This window comes from Cyprinus carpio, chromosome B2 (genome assembly GCF_018340385.1).
Source record: "Cyprinus carpio isolate SPL01 chromosome B2, ASM1834038v1, whole genome shotgun sequence".
In the NCBI taxonomy this organism is placed as follows: Eukaryota; Metazoa; Chordata; class Actinopteri; order Cypriniformes; family Cyprinidae; genus Cyprinus; species Cyprinus carpio.
The window spans coordinates 17,010,052-17,032,939 of record NC_056598.1 but is presented as its reverse complement, the minus strand read 5'-3'; the positions used below and the strand labels follow the sequence as shown (position 1 = coordinate 17,032,939).

General features: G+C 36.0%; 1 protein-coding gene across 1 annotated transcript; it reads right to left on the bottom strand.

Annotated features, from left to right (window-relative positions):
• Positions 1–12,867: 12,867 nt before the first annotated feature.
• Positions 12,868–21,823, bottom strand: LOC109107228 (5-hydroxytryptamine receptor 5A-like). The gene is made up of 3 exons (XM_042718370.1): positions 21,460–21,823; positions 16,867–17,639; positions 12,868–13,967 (listed from the first exon to the last, which is right to left on the bottom strand). Exons 2-3 carry the CDS (start codon positions 17,563–17,565, stop codon positions 13,632–13,634), a joined length of 1,035 nt encoding a protein of 344 aa, XP_042574304.1. The 5' UTR covers positions 17,566–17,639; positions 21,460–21,823; the 3' UTR covers positions 12,868–13,631.
• Positions 21,824–22,888: the final 1,065 nt, after the last annotated feature.

Below are 22,888 nucleotides of genomic sequence, written 5' to 3'. Positions count from 1 at the left end.
CATTGCTCTTGACTGTCAAGCGTGATACATATGCATCTTGCTATAGACTCCTTCTGCAGCTCGAACATCTATATTAATGTATTTCAGATCAAATATTCAGAAATGCTCACAAGGAGAGGAAATGCGGAAATGCTCTGTCTCCTTCACCCCCTCATTCGTTTTGTTCTGTATAGACTACAATAATGACTGACCCAGATGCTAATAATATCGGTGAAAGACTCAGCGAGTCTCAATGGGGAGGAAATGACATGGTCATGTCATTCATACAACATCACACCAGTGCCATTCTATGACACGAAGCCTCTGACAAACATTTCGATTTCATCTATAGAGACCACCTGAACAAACCGACTGAGTAGCTTCAAAAGTGCGTAAGTTTTTCCTATGCATTTTTTCATGTTTTTAATTGGTTAGTTGTTAAAGCAAAAAAAAAAAAAAAAAAAGTTGAAACAACTCTTGTGCGACTCGTAGCCTATGAAGAGGGGTGAAATGCATTTTCTTATTTTTTTTTTAAACTAAATTGGCAAAATATTAATGTATTTACGCCCATTACAGTAAGAGAAACTATTTTAATAGGGATAGGTCATGGCTTAGGGCTCAGTGTACTTGAACTGTAGATTACATTAGCCTATTCATGATGTCATTGAAGAGATATATCCCACTGAGAAAACTATTTGACGTAATAATTCAAATGCTGTTAACTTTAACAAAACAACATTAACATTTTTTTTTAAAGCACCACATTCAAAATGCTGTAGAATATTCGCTATTTGTGACTTTATATCCTTAATTAGGCTAATTACATTTTAATGTTCAACTCTTGTTGAAAGTTTGCTTTTTGATGGTGGTTAATATGCAGCTCTTGTGCTCGGCGTGTAATGATGTTGAGCCCACACACTGTAATCATTATATCGAACAAAATAATATAATATATGGGTAATATAATGATTATATAATTATTTTTATATCGTGAATTGGACTTTTTATGCAATAAAAAGTAAAACAACAGCAGTAAAGTAATATTTCACCTAGTTTACCTGAGTGTATGAATGCCATGCAAGGTTTGGCAGTGTTAGAATGTCATTTGGGACGAGCCTTTAATTGGATGTTGCACTGTGACATCACAAACCACCATTAATCCCAGTAGTAAAAAAAAAAAAAAAACTGCTGCATGGCTGGAGGAGCTCTATTCAGCCATTTTGGTCTGAATTTTTCTTCAACTTTGACAGATAAACCATGTCTGCTGTGGTGTAAAGGACCCCTGTGCCACGAGTGAAGGGCTGAGAAAACACGCACAAGCACTTACACAATTCAGGACAGAATAACAGTTGTATGTCGTTAGGATTATTATTATTATGAATCAGATAATGTGCTATTTAGCTGCAGTCCTGCGTTAAGACAGTGCTGGCCTTATCCTCAGTTACGTCTCTTGATGTTGAAGTTTTAATAAATTAATAATAACAATACTAAAACATGGGCATCTCTTGGGAAGGAATCTTACAGCATGCAGCAAACAGGCAAAACGAAAATCGACGGCAAACCAATAATTATTTTCCTTGTGATATTTGTGATATTTGTTATCTGGGTGAGTTTAATAATTTCTTCTGGTCCTTCCTTTAAATAATTCCTCAGAGATATGAAGCCAACGCTATCTTGATTACCTGTCCAAAATTACAAGGTAAAAAAAAATACATTTTCATCTCCTTCACGATTAATCTTTATTAAAACTTTTATCAAATTTTCCGAGATCCCCAAACCTCATTACAGCTAATGTTTAAAGTGTATGCAAAACGGTGTCACTTGTAATAGGCCTGCCATATATGCATTTAAATTGGATATTAAGCTTGCGAGTGAAATTAAACTTATCACTCAGATGTAAAATAAATAACCCTGTAAAACAATGTTGATGACAGGTCTTGTCGTAAAAGTTCCACATCACTGATTTATTCATCCAAAAGAAGACAGCTACGCAGATCTTATGTTTGTTTTATCATGGGAATTCATAAAAGTCAACTTTGTAAAGTTTTGGTTTTCAGTTTTCCGCGTTTTTTAATATTATTATTATTTTGCTGCGCTTTGTCTTCACCAATGAATCAGGTTCAAATCAAGAATTATTTTTCAAGTTTTTGAGCTCTTGATTGTCTTGATTCTTTAGAGATTTAAAATGTTTTGCATAATGTTATATTTATAGCAACGTTATTCATTCTTCCGAAAACTGAATTCTGGGCTCTTAAAGAACCAGAACATAGATGTGTGGTTATCTTTGTGTAGATGTATTTCAAAATTTCATCACAGAATGTTTTTAATTCGTATATAAAAAATATTCACATATGACATCAGACTGAAAAGCCCTTTTCTGTTCTAGTCAAACATTTATTAACTCAAATTGACTAAACCATCTCTTCCGTTTTTCCAAAAATTTATTTCAGTAGCTACTCCACATTTCTTCCATTTTACTGAACGTTTATAAATTGTAACTTTTGATAGAAAGTTAGCTTTAAAAAAGCAAGGATTTAAAGTTTGGTTTTCAACCTAATTAGCGTGATTAGACAGCGTAACTTCAGTGACTTGAGCATGATATTTGCCAGCTGCAGGGAAACGCATCAGCGGTGCGTCGGTTTCATTTTCCTTTGTTTTAAACTGACATTGTGCATTTAGGGATGTAGCCATGTTCATTGGTGGTTCACGACCATATGGGTCGATGTTCTCATCTGTAAAACCCCAACTCTCAAAGTATGCTGCGTTCTGAATCTGACTTCGTTTCTGTTTTTTTGTTTTCCGTCCAGAAAAAAAGTACATATTTGAGAGCACTATTAGGCAATTAAAGTAAATGATCTGCTTGTAATAGTCGTGGAATTATAAAGGCAGACCTATTTCTGTGAATTTCACCTGTTAGATTTACATGGTGTCAAAAAATGTCAAACTTGGACAAATGTTGCGTCTTTGTGTCAATACAAAATGTTACACTAGAACGTTTTGAAAATTCGAACTGAAATTGAAATTTAAATGTGGACGGTTGAAAATAATAGCACAAAAACATTCGAATTCGTCTTTCTCGCATGAGATCGGTGGCCTAGCTATACTACTTTGTTTTATAAATTTTGGAAGGACATTGAAATTCAGCTGTGTACAAAGAAAAGGAGACCTTTTCACCCTACTTTCGGTAGTGCCACCCGCTCAAGGCATGACTGAAATGTGAGCTAAGAAGAGGTGCACTGAGGGACAGGGATGTATCTTACTTATTAAAGGCTCAGCGGAGCTGAACGCGCTCTTTAGACTGCTCTCTTATGAGACGCAAGGCCCTTAAGCTCTTTAAGAACCCTCTCAATTGAGGATTTGGGTAATAGCCCTCTGCAAATGTTTTACTGAAAAAAAAAAAAAAAAAAAAACTCCAAAATGTTGCCTAATGTTCTAATTATTAGTGTAGAAAGAATTCTTGCATTGTTAAATATATGTTGGTTTTTACATAATTGTTTTTTTTTTTAAATTAGTGTCAAGACTTTAAAATTTGTGTTAAGGAAAGTATAGTTCTTTTAACCGTTTCTTATCCTATAGCCTATGTTTTTCCACAATTTTTGTTATTTATTTTGCCTTCATTTATTACTTTTAAATTATCCTGCATTGTGGCAAATGATTTTTTTTTTACAAGAACAAATATTCCATAGCTCCTCAATTAATATGAACTAATTAAAGCTTACATGCATAATAATTAGCAAAATGCTGTTTAAAATAGTTTTAGATTGATTAAATAGCTTTTGATTTTAATTGTGTATCGAATTAGGACAAGTTGCTCCAGATGGTCTTCTCTGACAATGATTTCTTTTCTGTGTGACTCTTTTCCAAATAATCCTAATTTTGACACTCAGCAGGACATTATGATTCTTGACCTTGACCTTACATGGAGTCATTTTTGTAGGTCAAAACCAGCATAATACCTTGCAGTCTGGGTATGATAATCTCACTCATCAACTTGAAGTATGTTGTTCTTAGGGATGACTGGCCTAATTAAAAACGTTGCCCCGTTTTTTCATTTAACTCTACTTATTAGCTCCCAATGTAAGTACTACTGTAAATCAACCCAAGGGGCATTTTAGTTAAAGGCACTGCTGAGAAAAAGTCTGTTCCAGCAGGTCACTCTTTGGTTTTCAATTAATGTCATATTATTAAAGTATAATAGTCCTAATGATATGATCTCAATTTCTTTGGGGAGCAAGCCCTTAATTTAATTTTCAAAATCTGTTGAACCTGAAGACCCTGTATAGTTTTTCCTTGTGATGTTTAAATTTTTTTCATTTTTTTTTTAAGAAAAAGAGAACATTTTCATATCTAATCAGATTAATTTTAATATATGTGTGTCTGTGCAGAAAAGCAATTAATAATAAAAAAAGAGAAAATGAAAGACACTAATTTGCCATCATATTTTTTTTTAAAGATCTTTGTGTGGTGACAAATGTGAACTTAAAACTTAAGTGTCACTTAAAAAGAAAGAGAAAACGGCTCTGATCAACTCATTATAATTAATGTATTAAAAAATAATAATAATGCTTGGCTAGTTATCATTAGGGCAAACTGAGAATTTCGAGAAACAACATTGCTAAACTGACCTAATGGCTCATAATTGCTATGGATAGTAATCTCTTTAATTTATTTGAATTAATTATTTTGAAGCTCATTCTATGTAGTTTCTCACAGCTGTATTGTGAGAAAGGGAAGACAGCTCTGCAAGAATTAGTAATTAGTATAGATTCATTATCCTGTTTTTTAACAATATTTTAACATTTTCAATGGTAAGACCAAATATCTAGAATTGTGCACAGATATTTATTTATTTATTTATTTATTTATACCTACTCCTATACCTACTTCTATTCTACTCTATTCTATTCTATTCGTGCTGGAACTCTTTTCATTTGGCCTCATGAATTAGAGAGACAGTCTCAAATCTGCACACACGAATGGTGACACCTCTGCACTCCTGGCATGTCAGAAGCCAGCCTGGTCTCCTGGTGGGGTGTCTGTCTCTGTCTTTCTGTGATCTCCTATATACCCTGCAGTGACTCAAGCACCCCTACCAGGCGTCGCCCCCGCTGAGCCCCTCCTGGCTTTAACCCCACTTAATTACCAGATTGGGCTACAGACACCAGTACTGTACCCCAGATTCCCTGCGTCAAACACCATTGTTCCCTAAATCTATGGCTTCACAATAGATCTATCAAGACTTGGAGGGGATCAAAAGTTCAGAGATGTCTTATGATGTATGTCATGTATGACAGGATATCCATTCATGTGTCCATTGGCATACTAATGCCATTGTACTGATGCTGTCTGCAGGAGGTGAACAGCAGGAGCAGAGAAAGTATGGTGCGTTACTTTTTCAGTATTACAAAATGTGCAATACCTTTTCTCAAGTTTAATATTGTTTCATGTAACTAGTTTCTAGTTAATGCCAACTATGATGAGCTCAAACTTATGGAATGCCTTGGTGGGGGTATTTGGAACTTTAAAGAAGAGCAATACACTGCACATAAGAATAAAAGAGGATGGGGAGGTCATCAGCTTGGTTCACTCCAGCAGAGGTTGCTAACAGGCTCATTATCTCTGTAGGTTAGCTAATATAGCAGAGGAAGTGCACTGCCCGGGATGTGTGATCTGTTAAGTTTGCAGCTTTTCTTAAAAAGCTATTCAGGGTGGGAAAATCTGGCAGAGCTCCCAGAAATCTCTGAGCGAAAGGTTAACTGTCAGTATCCCAGCAGGCAGGAATGGCCGCCTCTCAGGAGGGACTTGCCCAGGAGGAGAGGAGAGGAGAGGGCCACTTGCTTTTGAGACTGACAGTGTGCAAATAGATAGAACAGTGTCTGGCCTGTGAGGGGTGGGACAGGGGAAATGGGAGGGATGCGGGCGATGGTGTTTCACAGCAATGACATTCAGACACACAAGTCATTTCCATAGCACCACAGTATTGAATAAAATGTATTCAAATTTATTGACAAGCATGATGTTTTCACAATGAAATGCACAGATGTAAATGTTGCGCAAAACATTGGAAAAAAATATACAAATATATGTATATATGGCAAAAATGTATATGGCATTTGCAAATTAAAATAAATAAGAATAGTAAGTAATAGAGTAAGTTAAAAAATATGTTTGGCCCTTTTGGCATTTGAATATTTATAATATGAGTACTCTAAAATATTTATTTTTCATATTTTGTTTTGAGGTCAGATAGCTTTCACATCTCTGGTAAATCACAAGCATGCACTTATATATCTGAATCCGAGGTTGTAGGCATCACATGACATTTTCATCAGTTTTTAATTAAAGTCAATTTGATGTAATTGTTGTCTGTCAAATCCCCTGATACACCACTTGTGTTTATTGCTTTGTGTCTAGTTATTCAGAGTAATATCTCATGAATGCCAAGAAATGAATATTTGATGCATAAATGCTTTAGGGATGAAGGTGGTTCTGTTCCAAGTCCAATTTTGCTGCATGCTTTTCTGATTTAAATGTTGTCAGAATATCATAAATCTCTCTTCTGTTTAGCAGTTGGTGTTGCCAAAAACAAAGTAATTAAGTAATACAAGATGTTGTAAAGATTCCAAAATGTTAATGATATATAGGTCTTAAGAAAGAGAGAGAGAGAGAGAGAGAGAGAGAGAGAGAGAGAGAGAGATTCATCCTATCACTAATAAATGACACCAAATTAATAAAATAAAATAATAACATTTAATTTTATCATGACACTCATGTCACACTTTCAATATAAAGCTGATGGCAGTATATGAAGAGTTTAAATCAGCATTTAGTGATCTGGTTGACTGAGATAATGTTTCAGCGGAGAGACTGAAGACAGAATACTGAATGCTGGCCTCCTGGTCTCAATGTGCCAACATGCTCATCCTCTGGCTCTGATATTGAAATGAAGAGACTCATTCCTCAGAGGGTGCACTGCCTCTTTTCTACCCCCCGTTTTTTGTTTTCGCACATAATTGGTTGGTGGTGGGTGAAGGCACAGATGCAAAGGATGGTGGGAGTTCCCATGAAGCCTAGAATGGGCACCTCTGTATTCTGTCTGCAAACAGAGGCACGGAGTCCGGCCAATGACACCGGAATACATTTCCTTGAAGGTTACTGCGTTAATCCCAGCGGCAGTCTGGGCACACTGAGAGAGCTGGATGTATGCCAGCGACTCTGCTGTGCTTTAACAAGATAGAGAAAAGGAGGGAGTGAGAAAGAGAGTAACTTAAAGGGAGAGAGCAATGACAATGTATGTGTATTGATTACACTGATAGCTTATTGCAGGAGGTATCATCATATAATTTTATAAAATAAGCCTGTAAAGATATGTGACAAGGTGAAATGCTGTGAAGGATGTGTGTTTGTGTGTGTGTGTGTGTGTGTGTGTGTGTGTGTAAAACACATGCTTTCATATGTTTATGTAGTATGTATGTAAGTATATGGGTGAGAGCAGGCATGTGTTTGTTTAAAGGCACTTTTTATGCACAAAAACTTAAACATGATTAATCTCATCCAAAATAAAAGTTTTTGTTTGCATAATATCGTCTATGCATAATATATGTGTGTGTTCTGTGTATATTTATGGTGTATATATAAATACACACACATTTAGTATATATGTGTGTATTTATATGTTTATAATAAATATACACAGCACACATACATATAATATGTAAACAAAAACTTTTATTTTGGAAGCGATTAATCGCGATTAATCGTTTGACAGCACTAATATATATATATGTGTGTGTGTGTGTGTGTACACTGTATATATGTATGTATGTATGTATATTTTACTCTTTAAAATATAGGTGCTTAACAATGCCATAGAAGAATCTTTTTTTGTCTACATGGTTCCATAAAGAACCTTTAATATCTGAAGAACCTTTCTGTTTCACAAACGGTTCTTTGTGGTGAAATAAGGTTCTTCAGATTATAAAAAGGTAAGAAAGATAATCAATATTATCGCTAGAAGATATTTTGAAAAATGTTGGTAACCAAACAGTTGATGGTAGCCATTGACTTACATAGTATGGGGAAAAAATATTATGGAAGTCAATGGCTACCAGCAACTGTTTGGTTACCAACATTCTGCAAAATATTCATACAAGTTTGGAACAACATGAGGGGTGAGTAAATGATGACAGAATTTTCATTTTTGGGTGAACTATCCCTAAGGCTATATAAACACATTTACATATTTCGGTAGGCTACCAAATCAACTACAGAGCAAGGTGGCTTCAAATTCTGTAATCTGTCTTCATTGATCAATGAAGATATTGAATTAACATCTTTTGGTGCACTAAGCCAAAACAGATCATCTCTGTCATGGAAAGTGTGAACAAATGAAAACAAATGACTTTTGGCAGTAATGAATTCATCATATAGGCTACCATTCTGCTTGAAATGTCAGAATGCTTATTGGCTGTCAGAGCAGAGGTATAGCATAACACCTCTCTGTGAGTAATCCGAATCAGAATTAATTCATCATGTCATAGTGTGTTATATTCTGCTGTGTTGCCAAGTGATTTGATCTGTCCTTCGTTAGCTGTTAACCTTTAATCATGACTAATTTGTGCTGATGGAGGCTCTGGAGCTAGATTAGATTTTCCAAGGATCCCGTTTTAGTCGAATATGACATCAACTGGCCGTTTCATGATATAAAATGAAAGATTCTGAATCTTTCTCAGGATGTTTGCCTATAAATTAATGAAACCCTTCACACCAATTGTAGCATGCGGCATATAGTCCAGAAATCAAAGCTTGTACACAGATGTGATGGCTACACCTGAAAAGCGAGTGGCAAATGTGACCACATGGGTAAAATTGGTCTTAATCAGCCTGTCACGCTGTGTCAGACAGTCAGGTAAAGGGATGCCAATGCCTAATTCTCTCAGGTCACAAGGTCCCATCCCTGCACTGAATCTAGCTGTCAATTAAATGATCTAATTATGCTTCCGATTGGACGCGTTTCAGAGTTTGTCAAGGTCTTTTAATGTTGATGTATTTGACCATATGATCTATAACCATTCATACCCTGAGAGATCTTTATATGGATTCAGAGGGATAAAAACAGAAAGTATACCTTTACGCTCTTAGAAAAAAATTACAAAACCTGTCTCTGATGTGGTACCCTTTCAAATTTACCCCATTTGACTCAATTTACCTCTAAAGGGTGCACACATTAAAGGTCCATAATAGTACCTGAATACATATTAGTACATTTTGAAAGGGTAACACCCCAGTGACAACTTTTATACTTTTCTTTCCTGAGTGTATATATTAATATTAATACCATTTCATGGTAAATATATCCTATGTAAGTGTACTTCCAACATAGCATGCGTTTAAGTCTTTGATATTGTTTGATATAATGGAGGGTCTGTCTGTCTGTCTGTCTGTTGTTTTGCTGTCTAGTCTGCCCTCACCAGGACAAAAAGGAGACAACAGGTAATAACTACATGGGAAGGGAACTAATCCACAACAGCATATAGAGGCTGATTTACATTACATTTACACAATGGCATGACATAGTGTAGCCTAGACAATAATGTAACGTAGACAATATTCAACATATAACAAACATCTAAAATATGTGTTATTATAAGAACATAGTTTACACATTTACAGTAACAACTTACATATAAATTGACTTTCAAACATTAACCTATAGAGATTTAGTCACTGTATTTATGTAAAAAATGTGACAACTAGTCTTTCTGGTCACTGAAACTCAGACAAACATAAATTATTGTAAACCACTAATTATAATAACTGTATTAAATATTGCTGCACTATATTAAATATTGTACATAATTAGTTACAAAATATGCTGCATAATGCACAAATTCAAGTCCTTTGTTGTAGTATTATGTTGTGTTACTTAATATGTACTTGCCTTCTGTCTTCAGCTTTGTGCTTTAGCAGTGTCAGCTATACGTGCCTTCACTGTATATAATAATGTATACTGAACTGTACATATCGACTGCTTGCTGTGCTGTGCTGTGTTTGTTCTTGACCAACAGAGAATCTTTAATCCTCAGGCAATGTATTTCCCATGTTTGTACACCAGGGGGCAGATTTGCATAAGACAACAGCTAAACAACGTTGTGAAGAATGCTTTGCAAAAAAATAAAATAAAAATTATAATAATAATACATAATTGAATATAAGAATATGTCTTTGAATTGCACATTCACGGTCATGTTCCAGTCAAAGTTCTGGGTAGGCAATCTGTGCTTGTAATAATATGGGTACATCATTGGGAATCAATTTTGTGATTGTCACACAATTATATTGCATTAACTTATTAAAGTTCTGTAGAGTAGTTAAAAATTCAATCAAATGACAGTTGAGCAATAGATGGGAGTCAAACACTTATCAATTACATTGTTCTTGAATGAAATTTAAAACCTAGAGAATCTTTCTCATTAATCAAGCTATATAATATCAAAAATTATTGTAAAAGAATGCTTTGATAATAATTGAAAAATTAATTGCTTGATATCTGCAGGGAAATAACACTTAATGACATTGCAGTTAGAATGAGAGCAAACGTTTTCTGATTCCTCTTGACCGGAATGCTGTTTTGAAACACACTTTATAATCTATACACTGTTTATTTTGTGATAGTTTCTTTCTGAAAGTTTCCATCTCATATGCAATTCAGAAAATGAGGAAATCTGGCAATATTTCTCATTTTGGATCTACCTGTGCATCAGTTGTATCTTCTCGTGCCAATTTAATACACTATCCCTGCCAAATCAGAATATAACTCAAAAGCTGTTCAAGAGCAGAAATGTTATAACAAATAAACACAGCTGATGCAACTGTAACTATTGAGACTATGAATCCAAATCAGATCCAGATTAATCATAACCCACAGAGCACCATAGAATATGAGTTTTGTGTCAGAAACTTCTCGTGTTAGTGTTATCTGTATGCACCAAGGGTCTGAGAGTAACGCAATTTAAATTCTCTGTATGTATGTACTGTACATGTGGAAGAATTGACAATAAAGCAGACTTGACTTGAGAAACAAAATGATTCATGAGATCATTCTGTTAATTCTAAAATTATCCCTAAACAACTATTTACTGTAGAAAAAATTGTTTTCTTCTTCTAAATTTATTTATAAGTATCCTTCCTGTCCTCTGCATGTAAATGTGTTCTGTCATGTGAGAATAAAGAATATCAACTGTGTATGTATGACTAACCTGTTTTATTGAATGGCTTTCTAAAGCAATAAACCACGCAGCTGTGGTCTGCTTCAATATTTTTACTTACTGCAGTCAATTTATTATGTAGAGAGTCAATGCAAAACACAGAAAATCTGTACAAGACCTGGATTTATTGACTTTCACTTAATAAAGGTTATAGATCCCATTAAATAACCTTTATTTCCGACACATAAACTGCAGTGAATGAATATCAGATGTGCTATTTCAACAAATGGATCTGATTCCTTGTTGCTTTCTCATCATTCAATAAAATATGCTTTATATTTGTTGAAGCAGATACCGTTTCCCTGGTTACCATCCACAAAGGCATTTTCTTCCATCTCTTTGTGTTGTCTCTTTATTTCTAAAGGCTGAAGAATATGAACATTATGAAAAGTTAATTTCTGAATTCCATGAGTCCCAGCTCACTGATCTGAAATCACGACAGAGCTCTGAAAAGGATATTAAAATGCGGTGGTCTGTCACTCTTCTAAAAGACAAATGATTAGGTGCATCTGTCCTTGGTAAAGCAACAGGAATTCGCCAATAAATATTATCCCACACCATTAGTTCAAAAATAGATTTGTATTACTTACATACAGCTCATTTCATTTTCATCTGCTTGAGTTTTCCCCCCAGGTACAAAATAATGAAAGCATTCAAATATTTGAGCCAGACACTGAAAACTACTAAAAATAATTTGTTCACCTGTGATCTCTTGTGTTTGATCATTACCATAATTTATTACATAATGTGTGAGAGTACCTGCAATAGGAAAAAAAGGATCATGTATCTGTTTATTTCCTCAGTGAGTCTCTTTCTATCCCTTTCCATCTCTACTAAAGGGGAAGGTGCTATTTAGGCAGGTGTCACATCCATTATTCATGTTTCCACTCCACCAACAAATTTCTTACCTGACACTTCACTTCAATTAGCCCTGAAAATGTCTCTTTTTTTTGTTGCTGTGTGTTGTGCACTTAAAAGCACTCTACAGAGCTCCATTTTCAGCCAACTGAGCCTTTGGTCTGTCAGTCTCTTGTCTGTGTATTCATGGCTTTCAAAACATGTTTAAGTGCAGCGCGATAGAATGAACAGATAAATCAAATAAGGTATGGTTGATTCACAGAGACATCCTAATATGAATCAGCCTGAAGTCTAAAGCATCTTCATTGAAAGTGAACAAGAGCATGGTATTGGACTTGAATAGAGACAAATCCCTTCAACAGCTGAATTATTTTCTTTAAGGCCTAAATATTAGGCAGTATATCTACAGCTCTTCATCTGTTCTTCAGTATTTTGATCAAGATTGCTTCTATTGATATTGCTATTTCCTCTCGTAATGACGAACACTTCATATACAAGTGGGAGCGTCATACACAGATGGGAGTGAATGAAAAACTAGGCACTTTTAAAATGTCAAGTAGCTCAGTGTAATTTTCACTGACATGATAGTGCTGTTAATCCATCATTTTCAATTTCCAGAAGCAGAGATGACTTCAGTCAAAGTCTTAATTACACAGGTGGAAAAGTTCTGGCTTGGTCATCAGCATGTTCCTTAAAATCTACCACTATGAGAATCTAATTCTCACTAACCCATGTAAAATGACAGTTCATATAAGTCAGCAGTGGAGCTGTAATACATCAATCCCATGTTCACTCTCCTCAAAACAGAGACATTACTTTTTATTTTTTATAAGAAGCTGTATCTTTCAGGGTAATAAACAATGACAACACAAATCATCTGTACCACTCGTTTGAGTCTGAGCATTGTAATTAGGAACAATAATGATCTACACTGAACAACATTAAGGTTACCATGTGCAAAAAGGCAGCCTACACAAAATGTACTATGTGTTTGTAAATGAAAATGTATCCAAATTCTAAAACAGAGCTATAGGAGAAAGCCTAAATCATCTTAACCAAAGGAATATTACCAACTACTGTCCATAATTCTGGGTCTTTTTGGATGTTTTCTCTCCTAAATAAGACAGTATACCATATAACCTTCCAAGAAGAAAAAAACATTGGTATTCTCAAATCTCAAGTCTGAAGTTGTGTTAATTAATTAATTAATAACATGGTTTTATTCAAGTTTAAGTTATGTATTTATATATTATATAAACACATAAACTGACTGCTAAAAGCCAGACATGGTCTATATTCATTTAATGCAGGGGACAGACTGACATTTTGGCTGAGCGTTCTTCACTGTTGACACTGGGTCAAATCACTTTGCCTGACAGTAAAAGCCCAGACATCATTCCGTCCATACTTGAGCGCCATTTCTTTGTGAATCTGTGCTTTTTGAAGAACTCAGATAACCACACTTTCCCAAATGTTAAGGGTGGCTTAAACTGGCTTTTGTGGCACGGCCAAGATTTCTGATATCTCTCAGCGCTGTCGAGAGAAGAGATTTCTGAAAGCGTTATTATAGTTCTTGTTGAAGGCTGTGTAAATGAGCGGGTTGAAGAAAGAGTTGGAGTAGCCCAGCCAGAGGAAGACACTCTTCCATATTGGCGGGATGTGGCAGGAGCACAGCGGGGTGATGAGCTCGGTGAGGAAGAAAGGGATCCAGCACAGGACAAACACTCCGATGAGGATGCCCACCATCAGAGCTGCACGCTTCTCTTTCTGCTCTCGCCACGTCTCGCTGTCGGTCTGGAATGTCACTGTGGCATGGCGTACCGTGAACACCATCTGAGGCTGTTGTCTGGAGGCCTCTTTCACCTGAGGGAACAGATGTGTCCTGAGCATCACTGCTGTGAGTGGATCAGTCAGAAGCATAGATTAAGCTCAAACATACCACGGTATTTAGTTTTAATCCTAGAACACATACAGATGCATCTCAATAAATTAGAATATTGTGGAAAAGTTAATTTATTTCAGTAATTCAACTCAAATTGTGAAACTCGTGTATTAAATAAATTCAGTGCACACAGAATGAAGTAGTTTAAGTCTTTGGTTATTTTAATTGTGATGATTTTGGCTCACATTTAACAAAAACCCACCAATTCTCAATCTCAACAAATTAGAATACTTCATAAGACCAATAAAAATTTTTTTTTAGTGAACTGTTGGCCTTCTGGAAAGTATGTTCATTTACTGTACATGTACTCAATACTTGGTAGGGGATCCTTTTGCTTTAATTATTGCCTCAATTCATCGTGGCATGGAGGTGATCAGTTTGTGGCACTGCTGAGGTGGTATGGAAGCCCAGGTTTCTTTGACAGTGGCCTTCAGCTCATCTGCATTTTCTGGTCTCTTGTTTCTCATTTTCCTCTTGACAATACCCCATAGATTCTTAGGTCTGGTGAGTTTGCTGGTCAGTCAAGCACACCAACACCATGGTCATTTAACCAACTTTTGGTGCTTTTGACAGTGTGGGCAGGTGCCAAATCCTGCTGGAAAATAAAATCAGCATCTTCAAAAAGCTGGTCAGCAGAAAGAAGGATGAAGTGCTCCAAAATTTCTTGGTAAACGGGTGCAGTGACTTTGGTTTTCAAAAAACACAATGGACCAACACCAGCAGATGACATCGCACTCCAAATCATCACAGACTGTGGAAACTTAACACTGGACCTCAAGCAACTTGGGCTATGATATAAACTTGGGCTTCTCCACCCTCCCTCCAGACTCTAGGACCTTGGTTTCCAAATGAAATACAACACTTGCTCTCATCTGAAAAGAGGACTTTGGACCACTGGGCAACAGTCCAGTTCTTCTTCTCCTCACCCCAGGTAAGACACCTCTGACGTTGTCTGTGGTTCAGGAGTGGCTTAACAAGAGTAATACGACAACTGTAGCCAAATTCCTTGACACGTCTGTGTGTGGTGGCTCTTGATGCCTTGACCCCAGCCTCAGTCCATTCCTTGTGAAGTTCACCCAAATTCTTGAATTGATTTTGCTTAACAGTCCTCATAAGGTTGCGATTCTCTCGGTTGGTTGTGCATCTTTTTCTTCCACACTTTTTCCTTCCACTCAACTTTCAGTTAACATGCTTGGATACAGCACTCTATGAACAGTCAGCTTCTTTGGCAATGAATGTTTGTGGCTTACCCTCCTTGTGAAGGGTGTCAATGATTGTCTTCTGGACAACTGTCAAATCAGCAGTCTTCCCCATGATTGTGTAGCCTAGTGAACTAAACTGAGAGACCACATTGAAGGCTCAGGAAACCTTTGCAGGTGTTTTGAGTTGATTAGCTGATTGGCATGTCACCATATTCTAATTTGCTGAGATAGTCAATTGGTGGGTTTTTGTTAAATGAAAGCCGAAATCATCACAATTAAAAGAACCAAAGACTTAAACTACTTCAGTCTGTGTGCATTGAAGTTGTTTAATACACAAGTTTCACAATCTGAGTTGAATTACTGAAATAAATTAACTTTTCCACGACATTCTAATTTATTGAGATGCACCTGTATGTACATCCCTACCGTGTGTAATTTTATTCAGATTTTTTCAATAAAATAATTTATTTATGCAATATTACATGTATTCCTCATAAATAACATGTGAGCATCAGCAATGTACAGTACATTTACCATTTAAAAGTATAGGTGTTTTAGAAAGAAGTCTCTTATTCTCAGCAAGGCTGCATTTATTTGATCAAAACTACAGTAATATTGGGAAATATTATTACAATTTAAAATAAATGTTCTATTGTAATATATTTTAAAATGAAATTTATTCTTGTGATCATTACTATCACATGGTTCCTCAAAAATAATTTTAAGGATCCATTTGGCTCTGTCGTAAATATTTATTATTATTATCTATGTTTAAAATAGTTACTGCTTAATAGTATCTGTTTGCGGACAACATGATTGTATTTTTTTCTAGGATTATTTGTTGTATAGAAAGTTCAAAAGAGCAGTATTTATTTAAAATAGAAATCTTGTGTAAAATTTGAAATATCTTTACTGTCATTTCGATGAATGTAATGTATCCTTACTGAATACAAGCATTAATTTACATAATACTGAAAAAAAATCTTAGTGAACTTTTAAATGGTAGTGTTTATATAATGAAATTCTTAAATTATTTTATTACACTGATAATATAGATGAAAATAAACAAAAACGAATAGCAAAAGCTACTGAATCCAATGCAAAGATTTTGACCCTGCCCATGCATGCAGTTTTTTCGAGTCATTCTTTCTAGGTTTACGATAACATAATATAAAAATGCATTTAATCGTAAGCTTTTAAACCCTTAAAGTTTCTGTGTCAAACCTTTGACAATCCCTCTTAAACCCACTGAAGTAGAACAGGATGGTAATAGAGTGGAAAATAATGTAGATCTTATCTAAGGGAGGTGTCAGGAATACTATTCGCTAAAGTGTTGTGACATGCTCAGAGATTATACCACGCTGTTCAAGGTAATGGAGCAACATAATGGGATATTCAAGTTCAATCAACTATTGAACTGCTGTCTAGTAACATTCTGTAAAATAATGACAGATAAAATAGGAACAGTCTGATCTGAAGCAATAGATTACATTCAGCAATCTTGAGAAATAAATTCTCTGCACCGTACAGTATTAAAATGCCAGTACACTGGTGTGTGCGGGATAAAGAACCTAAAAAGTAGCTAAAAAGAAAGCATATCACAACATATCATCTGTACCTCTCCAGCCTCTGCAACTGGAGTGATGGTGTTGGTCCTCTTTGATCCAATACGGAACTTAGCAGCTTTGTATATCTTCCAGTAGACAAACAGCACAACACAAAGAGGCAGATAGAAGGCCCCGAATGTGGAAAAGATGGTGTAAGACGGCTCCTGGCTCACCTGGCACTCCATGTCCTCCTCTGAATACGTCTCACCCCAGCCAAACAGAGGGGAGAGGGAAATAACAGAAGACAGCAGCCAGGTCAAGCCTATCATCACATTGGAGATCTTCTTTCGGGTCTTCAGCGTGTACTCCAGGTGGCGAGTTATGGACCAGTAACGGTCGAGGGCTATTGCGGTCACGTTCCAAATGCTGGCTGTACAGCACAGGACGTCAAAGGAAATCCAGACTTGGCAGAGAACTTGGCCCAACTTCCATCGACGACCATTCAGCTCATGGACTAGACTGAGAGGCATCACCAAAGCAGCCACCATAACATCAGATATAGCCATGGAGGCCACCAGATTGTGGGGCACACGGTGGAACGTTCTGACTCTGAGAATTGTGACTAGGACGAGCATGTTCCAGAAAAATGTAGCCACCATAAGCATGGCCAGCAGGGTGAACGTCAAGACACTGAACACTGTCTGTGGTCTGTAGACATTTCCATATTCTGAGCTCTGATTAAAGGAGCTGTTCTGGCTGCCATCAGCCATGATATTGAGTGCTCTTTTGTCCGTTTTACACCACCTACACAATAACAAGAAAGATCTTCACTGGACTGCAACAGCTGTAAAAATGAGAAAAAAGACATTTACAAAAAAATTTAGCTTCTACAGATATTCTGTGCTGTCAGCTGAATAAAAAAGTGATGTCCAGGCTACAATGAAACACTTTAAAACCCCGAGACACAATGGAAAATGCTTTGAAAATGCAATGGAAAGAGAACTTCTCTTACCTGAACTTGACACACATTTTAAAAACCCAGTGCTCAAGCATTAAAATTCACAGAGACAGCATTTTTTTTTTTTTTGTGACAGAATGTGGTTTTACATTTAAAAATTAGTCTAGAGTCATTTTCTTTAAATTAACTTTTTTAATGAACTTTTTTTTTAATTAGGGAGTGTTTACATTACACTGTTTTCAACTAAGAATTGAAAATTTTGGTTGTTTATTTACACAACGAATGTGTTTTGGGAGCCTGAATATGCTAACTTTTGAAAATGGGTTTCAAAGTGTTGTCTACGAAACTGCGAAAATGCAAATGAGTGAAAACGGTTACGTCATACACATGCTTATTATGTGTTCTGTCTAAACAAATTCATATCTGCACATGTGCGTAAGTGTTTCTTTACAAGTATTGCCTTGGCAAGCATAATACAATGTATTTAATTTTTTTGTGGATCCATGTGGGATCATTTTATCAACATTGTCATTTGTACGTGAAACTTTTTAAAAATGCAAAGAAAACTTTTCCATTATTAGTGCAATCTTTGTTGTGTAAACATGCCCTTAAACATTTTTATAAGGTTGTGTCATGCTCGAGATGCTGCAAAAGATGCAAGACGCCTTGGTAAAAACAATACAAAAATGTGTTCTGTGTGAACGGCTCCTGAGCAGTGAACCAGAGCCCACTGCCTTTCATCACAGAAAGGTGGACTACTAGCAAATTAAATAAAAGTCATTATACATAGCCTTTTTGTGAAGTGAAACTTATTCACTCGAGGTGCGATACAAGAGACATGAAAGTAGCATCTGTTTCAGTTGCCCATATACAGCGATGCCAACAGCTGATGGCACAAATATTAAAAAATATCTGACCACTGTACAGTCTGCTGGAATTACCACATGTAGATGACCCAGAAAAACAGTGAAAAAGACATTTACCACAGATTCTTGTCAGTAGACATTGTGTAATAAAACATATTTTTAGCTGAAATGACATGCCAGAGAAAATATGCCATTCGTCATCTCTGGTGTGGCAGGGCTGACATTAAAAGGTAGATTCAGGCTGGAAACATGTCAACGTTCCTGAAAAGTCCTGTGTAACATTTCAACTTAGTAAAAATGTTACAGCCCACTGGCAGAGAGTTACAATTGTGAAATAGTTTTTTTCTCAATCAGGAAAGATCTAATTGATTTCTTCCCCGGTCTGCCCAGGGTTAGCAGCCTATAAGACGTCTTCAGAAACATACTATTTTCTGCAACCATTTGTGCTGATAATTAGATGTAAAATATAGCACTGCTTGTAACACTTCTCCTTCACAAATTGGATTCTGGACTGTTAAATGATCCTTACTTCAACTGCTCTGTTTTAATGATCAAAGTGTTTGCATTTTGATGTGCATCTTGCTGGGAGCGAAATCTAATGAAGTCTTTGATAATTTATTCATATTTAATGTGAGCGAAAAGCTTAAATCCATATTTTACTACAGGTGCTTACATCAATATTTAGAACATGTATTCCTTCATGACACTATAGTTCCATCATGCTTTGTGACTGCATAATGAATCTGCCACTGGAATCTGTTCAAGATGTAATTGCTTGAAAACGTAATTGCGCTTTCGAACAATGTCTGAGTGAAAATTGGCCAAACTGATTAAGCATTCATCTATGGCTTGGGGAAGTCCACAAGCAGGAACAATAAACATGTCAAACAGAAGAGGTGAAATATGGACAGATTGTTGACCAAAATAGCCCTTCTTGTCTTCCCATGCCTTAAGGGTATAAGGTTTTCAGGGGAAAAACAAGTAGTGGTTGATATATGCCCAATATGTTGTATGTAAAACATTAAAATATTCATAACACCTCCAGCTTGAATACACAATAAATCAATCAATATTTTATTCTATTGGTCTACAGTCTAAATCAAACATCAGCTCCAAGTGTCAAACTGTTCTTTCAGACAGTCTTTTATAAATGAAATGCATGTGTGGGAAGTTAGGATTTTCATAAACCACATAATTTCCTTTAATCAAATATGAGACATTCAACAGACTGTGTGATCCGCTCTCACATAGCTAATGCCCTCATCTTTGAATCATTACTTTAATGACAGTTAAAACAGTGCTGCGGTGGAGGGCTCATCCTAATCACACTGCCACTTCCTTCAAACATAAGGTGACAAGGGTTCATTTCAGTGCACTTACAGACCTGCTCAGTAACACAAGGCTCCTTCAAACTGTTTCTATAAACCACCAAATGTCTTGTGTTGTATGCATATGTAACCTACAGCACTTTATTAGTTCTCACTTTTAAAGTGAGTTTTGAATTTGTGCCTGTATGGTTTTGGACTTAAAGACACCTATTGCTGTTGATGCATGATGTTTGTTTTGCTATTTTTGTTTCATGCTACATACATCTATATTGGATTCAATGCCAATTAATTTTATGCATTGTTGGAGGTTCATACTGATAGGCAGTCTGGCTGCTGCTCTGTACTGTGATCAGACTGCCGTGAGTTCTCTTCCCTGTGGTGTGTTGAATGGAGGCATTTTTCCTTGATCTGTGACATGGAAGCTGCTGGCCGTCACAGTTTGTTTAATCACTCCAGGCAACAGAGACTGTTTGTTTGGACTTTTATATCTACACTTGTACTCATTCTGTCTGAACTGTCTGGTGCACATGCTAATCCATAGAGGTGGCTTCAGGTAAATTGGGACACATTTTCCCATTAGGATGACTGGGAAAAATGTCCCTATTCTCCTTAATTAACCTACTCTAGACTTTGATGTGTTATTGTTATATTTGATGTTTTCTTTACATGTAGTTTTATGTTCATTCTTCATATATCATCAGCCATGGGCACTGACTGAAAGCATAAAGAAAAAAAAATATTGTTTTTGTTATTACACTAGTAATTATTATTAACTAAATTGGATGATTAGGCTGGTCACGTGATCTCAACATGAAAGCAAAACATAACACTCTGTTTGTCATAAAACAGCTTTTTCTGCAAATCTACATTTAAATGATATTTCTCAAAAGTATAGTTCATTTGCAAAATGTTTTCATTTGCAACACGAGTGCATCTGTACACTTTAAATCCAACATATGGCCAAAGTAACTACATCAAAAGGTAGCCGACATTGTGCACTGAACTGCTCTGTGAAGGCAATTTATTGTGCATTGATATGCTAAGCATCACTGTTACTTGTCAAGCTGCCCTGCAATTAGAAGAGATGTAAGTGCATGCGCATGCAAAAAATCTGAATTCTGCACATCGCGCGACTCATAGAAACATTTGTAACATTATTTCACGCAGTTATTATATATACATACAGTATATATCGTATATACATTGGAGGCATCTTAAAGGATTTTCTTAAAATTATGGGTGACAGCTAAGTTGCATAAAGTCAGTAAAGTTGTAGTTATGATTCGCAATATTTTGGTAATACAAGTAAACTTAGCCCACTAATAAATTGGAAAGACTAGTACTTTCACGTGTCATTCACATTAATTCAACTAGGCTATTATATCTCCGCGAATACAGCATCATTCAATATACAGAATCATTCACATAACGTTACTCTGAGAGATTTACACGCGCACATATTCACGGCATCTTGCCACAGCTGGTTATTGTTTTCCTCCCCTTCCCACTTACCTTTAGGGAAGAAGAGTTTTGCTTCACCGAAGGCAGTATCACCCCATTCGGTAGAAAACAATATCTTGTCTGTCAGTCTGGATCTCGTGCTCGGAGGAGTGGCCGCGTCCGCACCGCTTCAGCGCAGACCACATGCATGCAAGGTTAAGAACTACCATCAAATCTCAGTCAGATAGACAGCTGCACTGAGCTGTGCTCTCATGTACAGTTAAACGTTGCGTAGCTGTGTGTACATTGTTTCTTCCAGTTTTGATTGTAGCTCTCTGCAGTTTTTGTAGCCTTCAGGAGAAATTACATTCACTGAGGCAGCTATTTCAGCATGCGAAAAGCAAACAAACACGCACAGACCTGAAGCTATAGCCTATTAGTGAGGACCACTAATAAATGATTTTCTAACTAAGCTTCATGATATTTACTCTGCACCCACATAACCCTCGCTCACCCTCACCTGTTGACATTAGAACAAAGCGGTATTAGTAGGCTTATTTATTATGTGGATTTTCGAGCATTTCAAAATGTGAGGCGAACTTCACAGTATTTTTTAAATATTTTTTAAGACGTTTTCAAATGAAAAAAAAAAAACCAAACTCTCACAAACAGCCATAGGCCTACATGTACAGACAAGAGAAAGGGAATAAGCAAACACACACACACACACACACACACACACACACACACACACACACACACACAAACACAGAACACCTCATTAGTTGGTTGTATTATTATTAAAAAGCATTTGCAAAGACAGGATCTGTATTTCTCTTTCTCTGTTCCCAGTTAGCCTATTTATTTACACTTTATATGAATGTAAGTCATTTTTCTCTAAAAACCAACAAAATTCCCTATTTTTTATACTTATTTTATGCATAAAGATGTCTTCTGGCCTGTCCCTGCCAGCCAGCGCACTGAAATGAAAGATTGTTTTATTGTTTTTGTTACATTTTTGTAAACATATTTTATGTAACTTGAGTTGCTTGAAGTTTCACTAGGTTATATGTCACTGTAAACCCTGTTACATCATATTGATCTTGTTAATAGCGTTTTAAAAAAAGTGTTTGATGCCTTAACTAACTAAACAGATGTATATGACCTTAAAATATGAATTACTTCAAGTTAAAATTAAAAAGACTTAAATGTAGAACTGTGTAGCCAAAGTTACATTTCTTTTTACTTGAAATGTGTTGGTGGTTATGCAGATGAAACAGTCAACACACAGATAAAATCGTTTCATATTTGGCGCTTTAATTTATGTAAATAAGCGCGTAAAAGATGACACGCCGCCCACAAATGTGACATATTGCACAAATATAGGGGTGTTATGAAATAAGCAGTATATTTCGTTTAAAAGAACTGCATAATTCAAGTCCAAAAATACAAAACAAAACAAAATAATTATTTCTGATAAAAGAATTTATAAAGTTATGCT

Excerpts from the sequence above, each read along its gene's own strand:
- LOC109107228 (XM_042718370.1), bottom strand. The coding sequence starts at position 17,565 with ATGGCTGATGGCAGCCAGAACAGCTCCTTTAATCAGAGCTCAGAATAT. Across the intron at positions 13,968-16,866 it reads CAGTTGCAGAGGCTGGAGAG|GTGAAAGAGGCCTCCAGACA; the intron begins GTACAGATGATA and ends CTGTTCCCTCAG.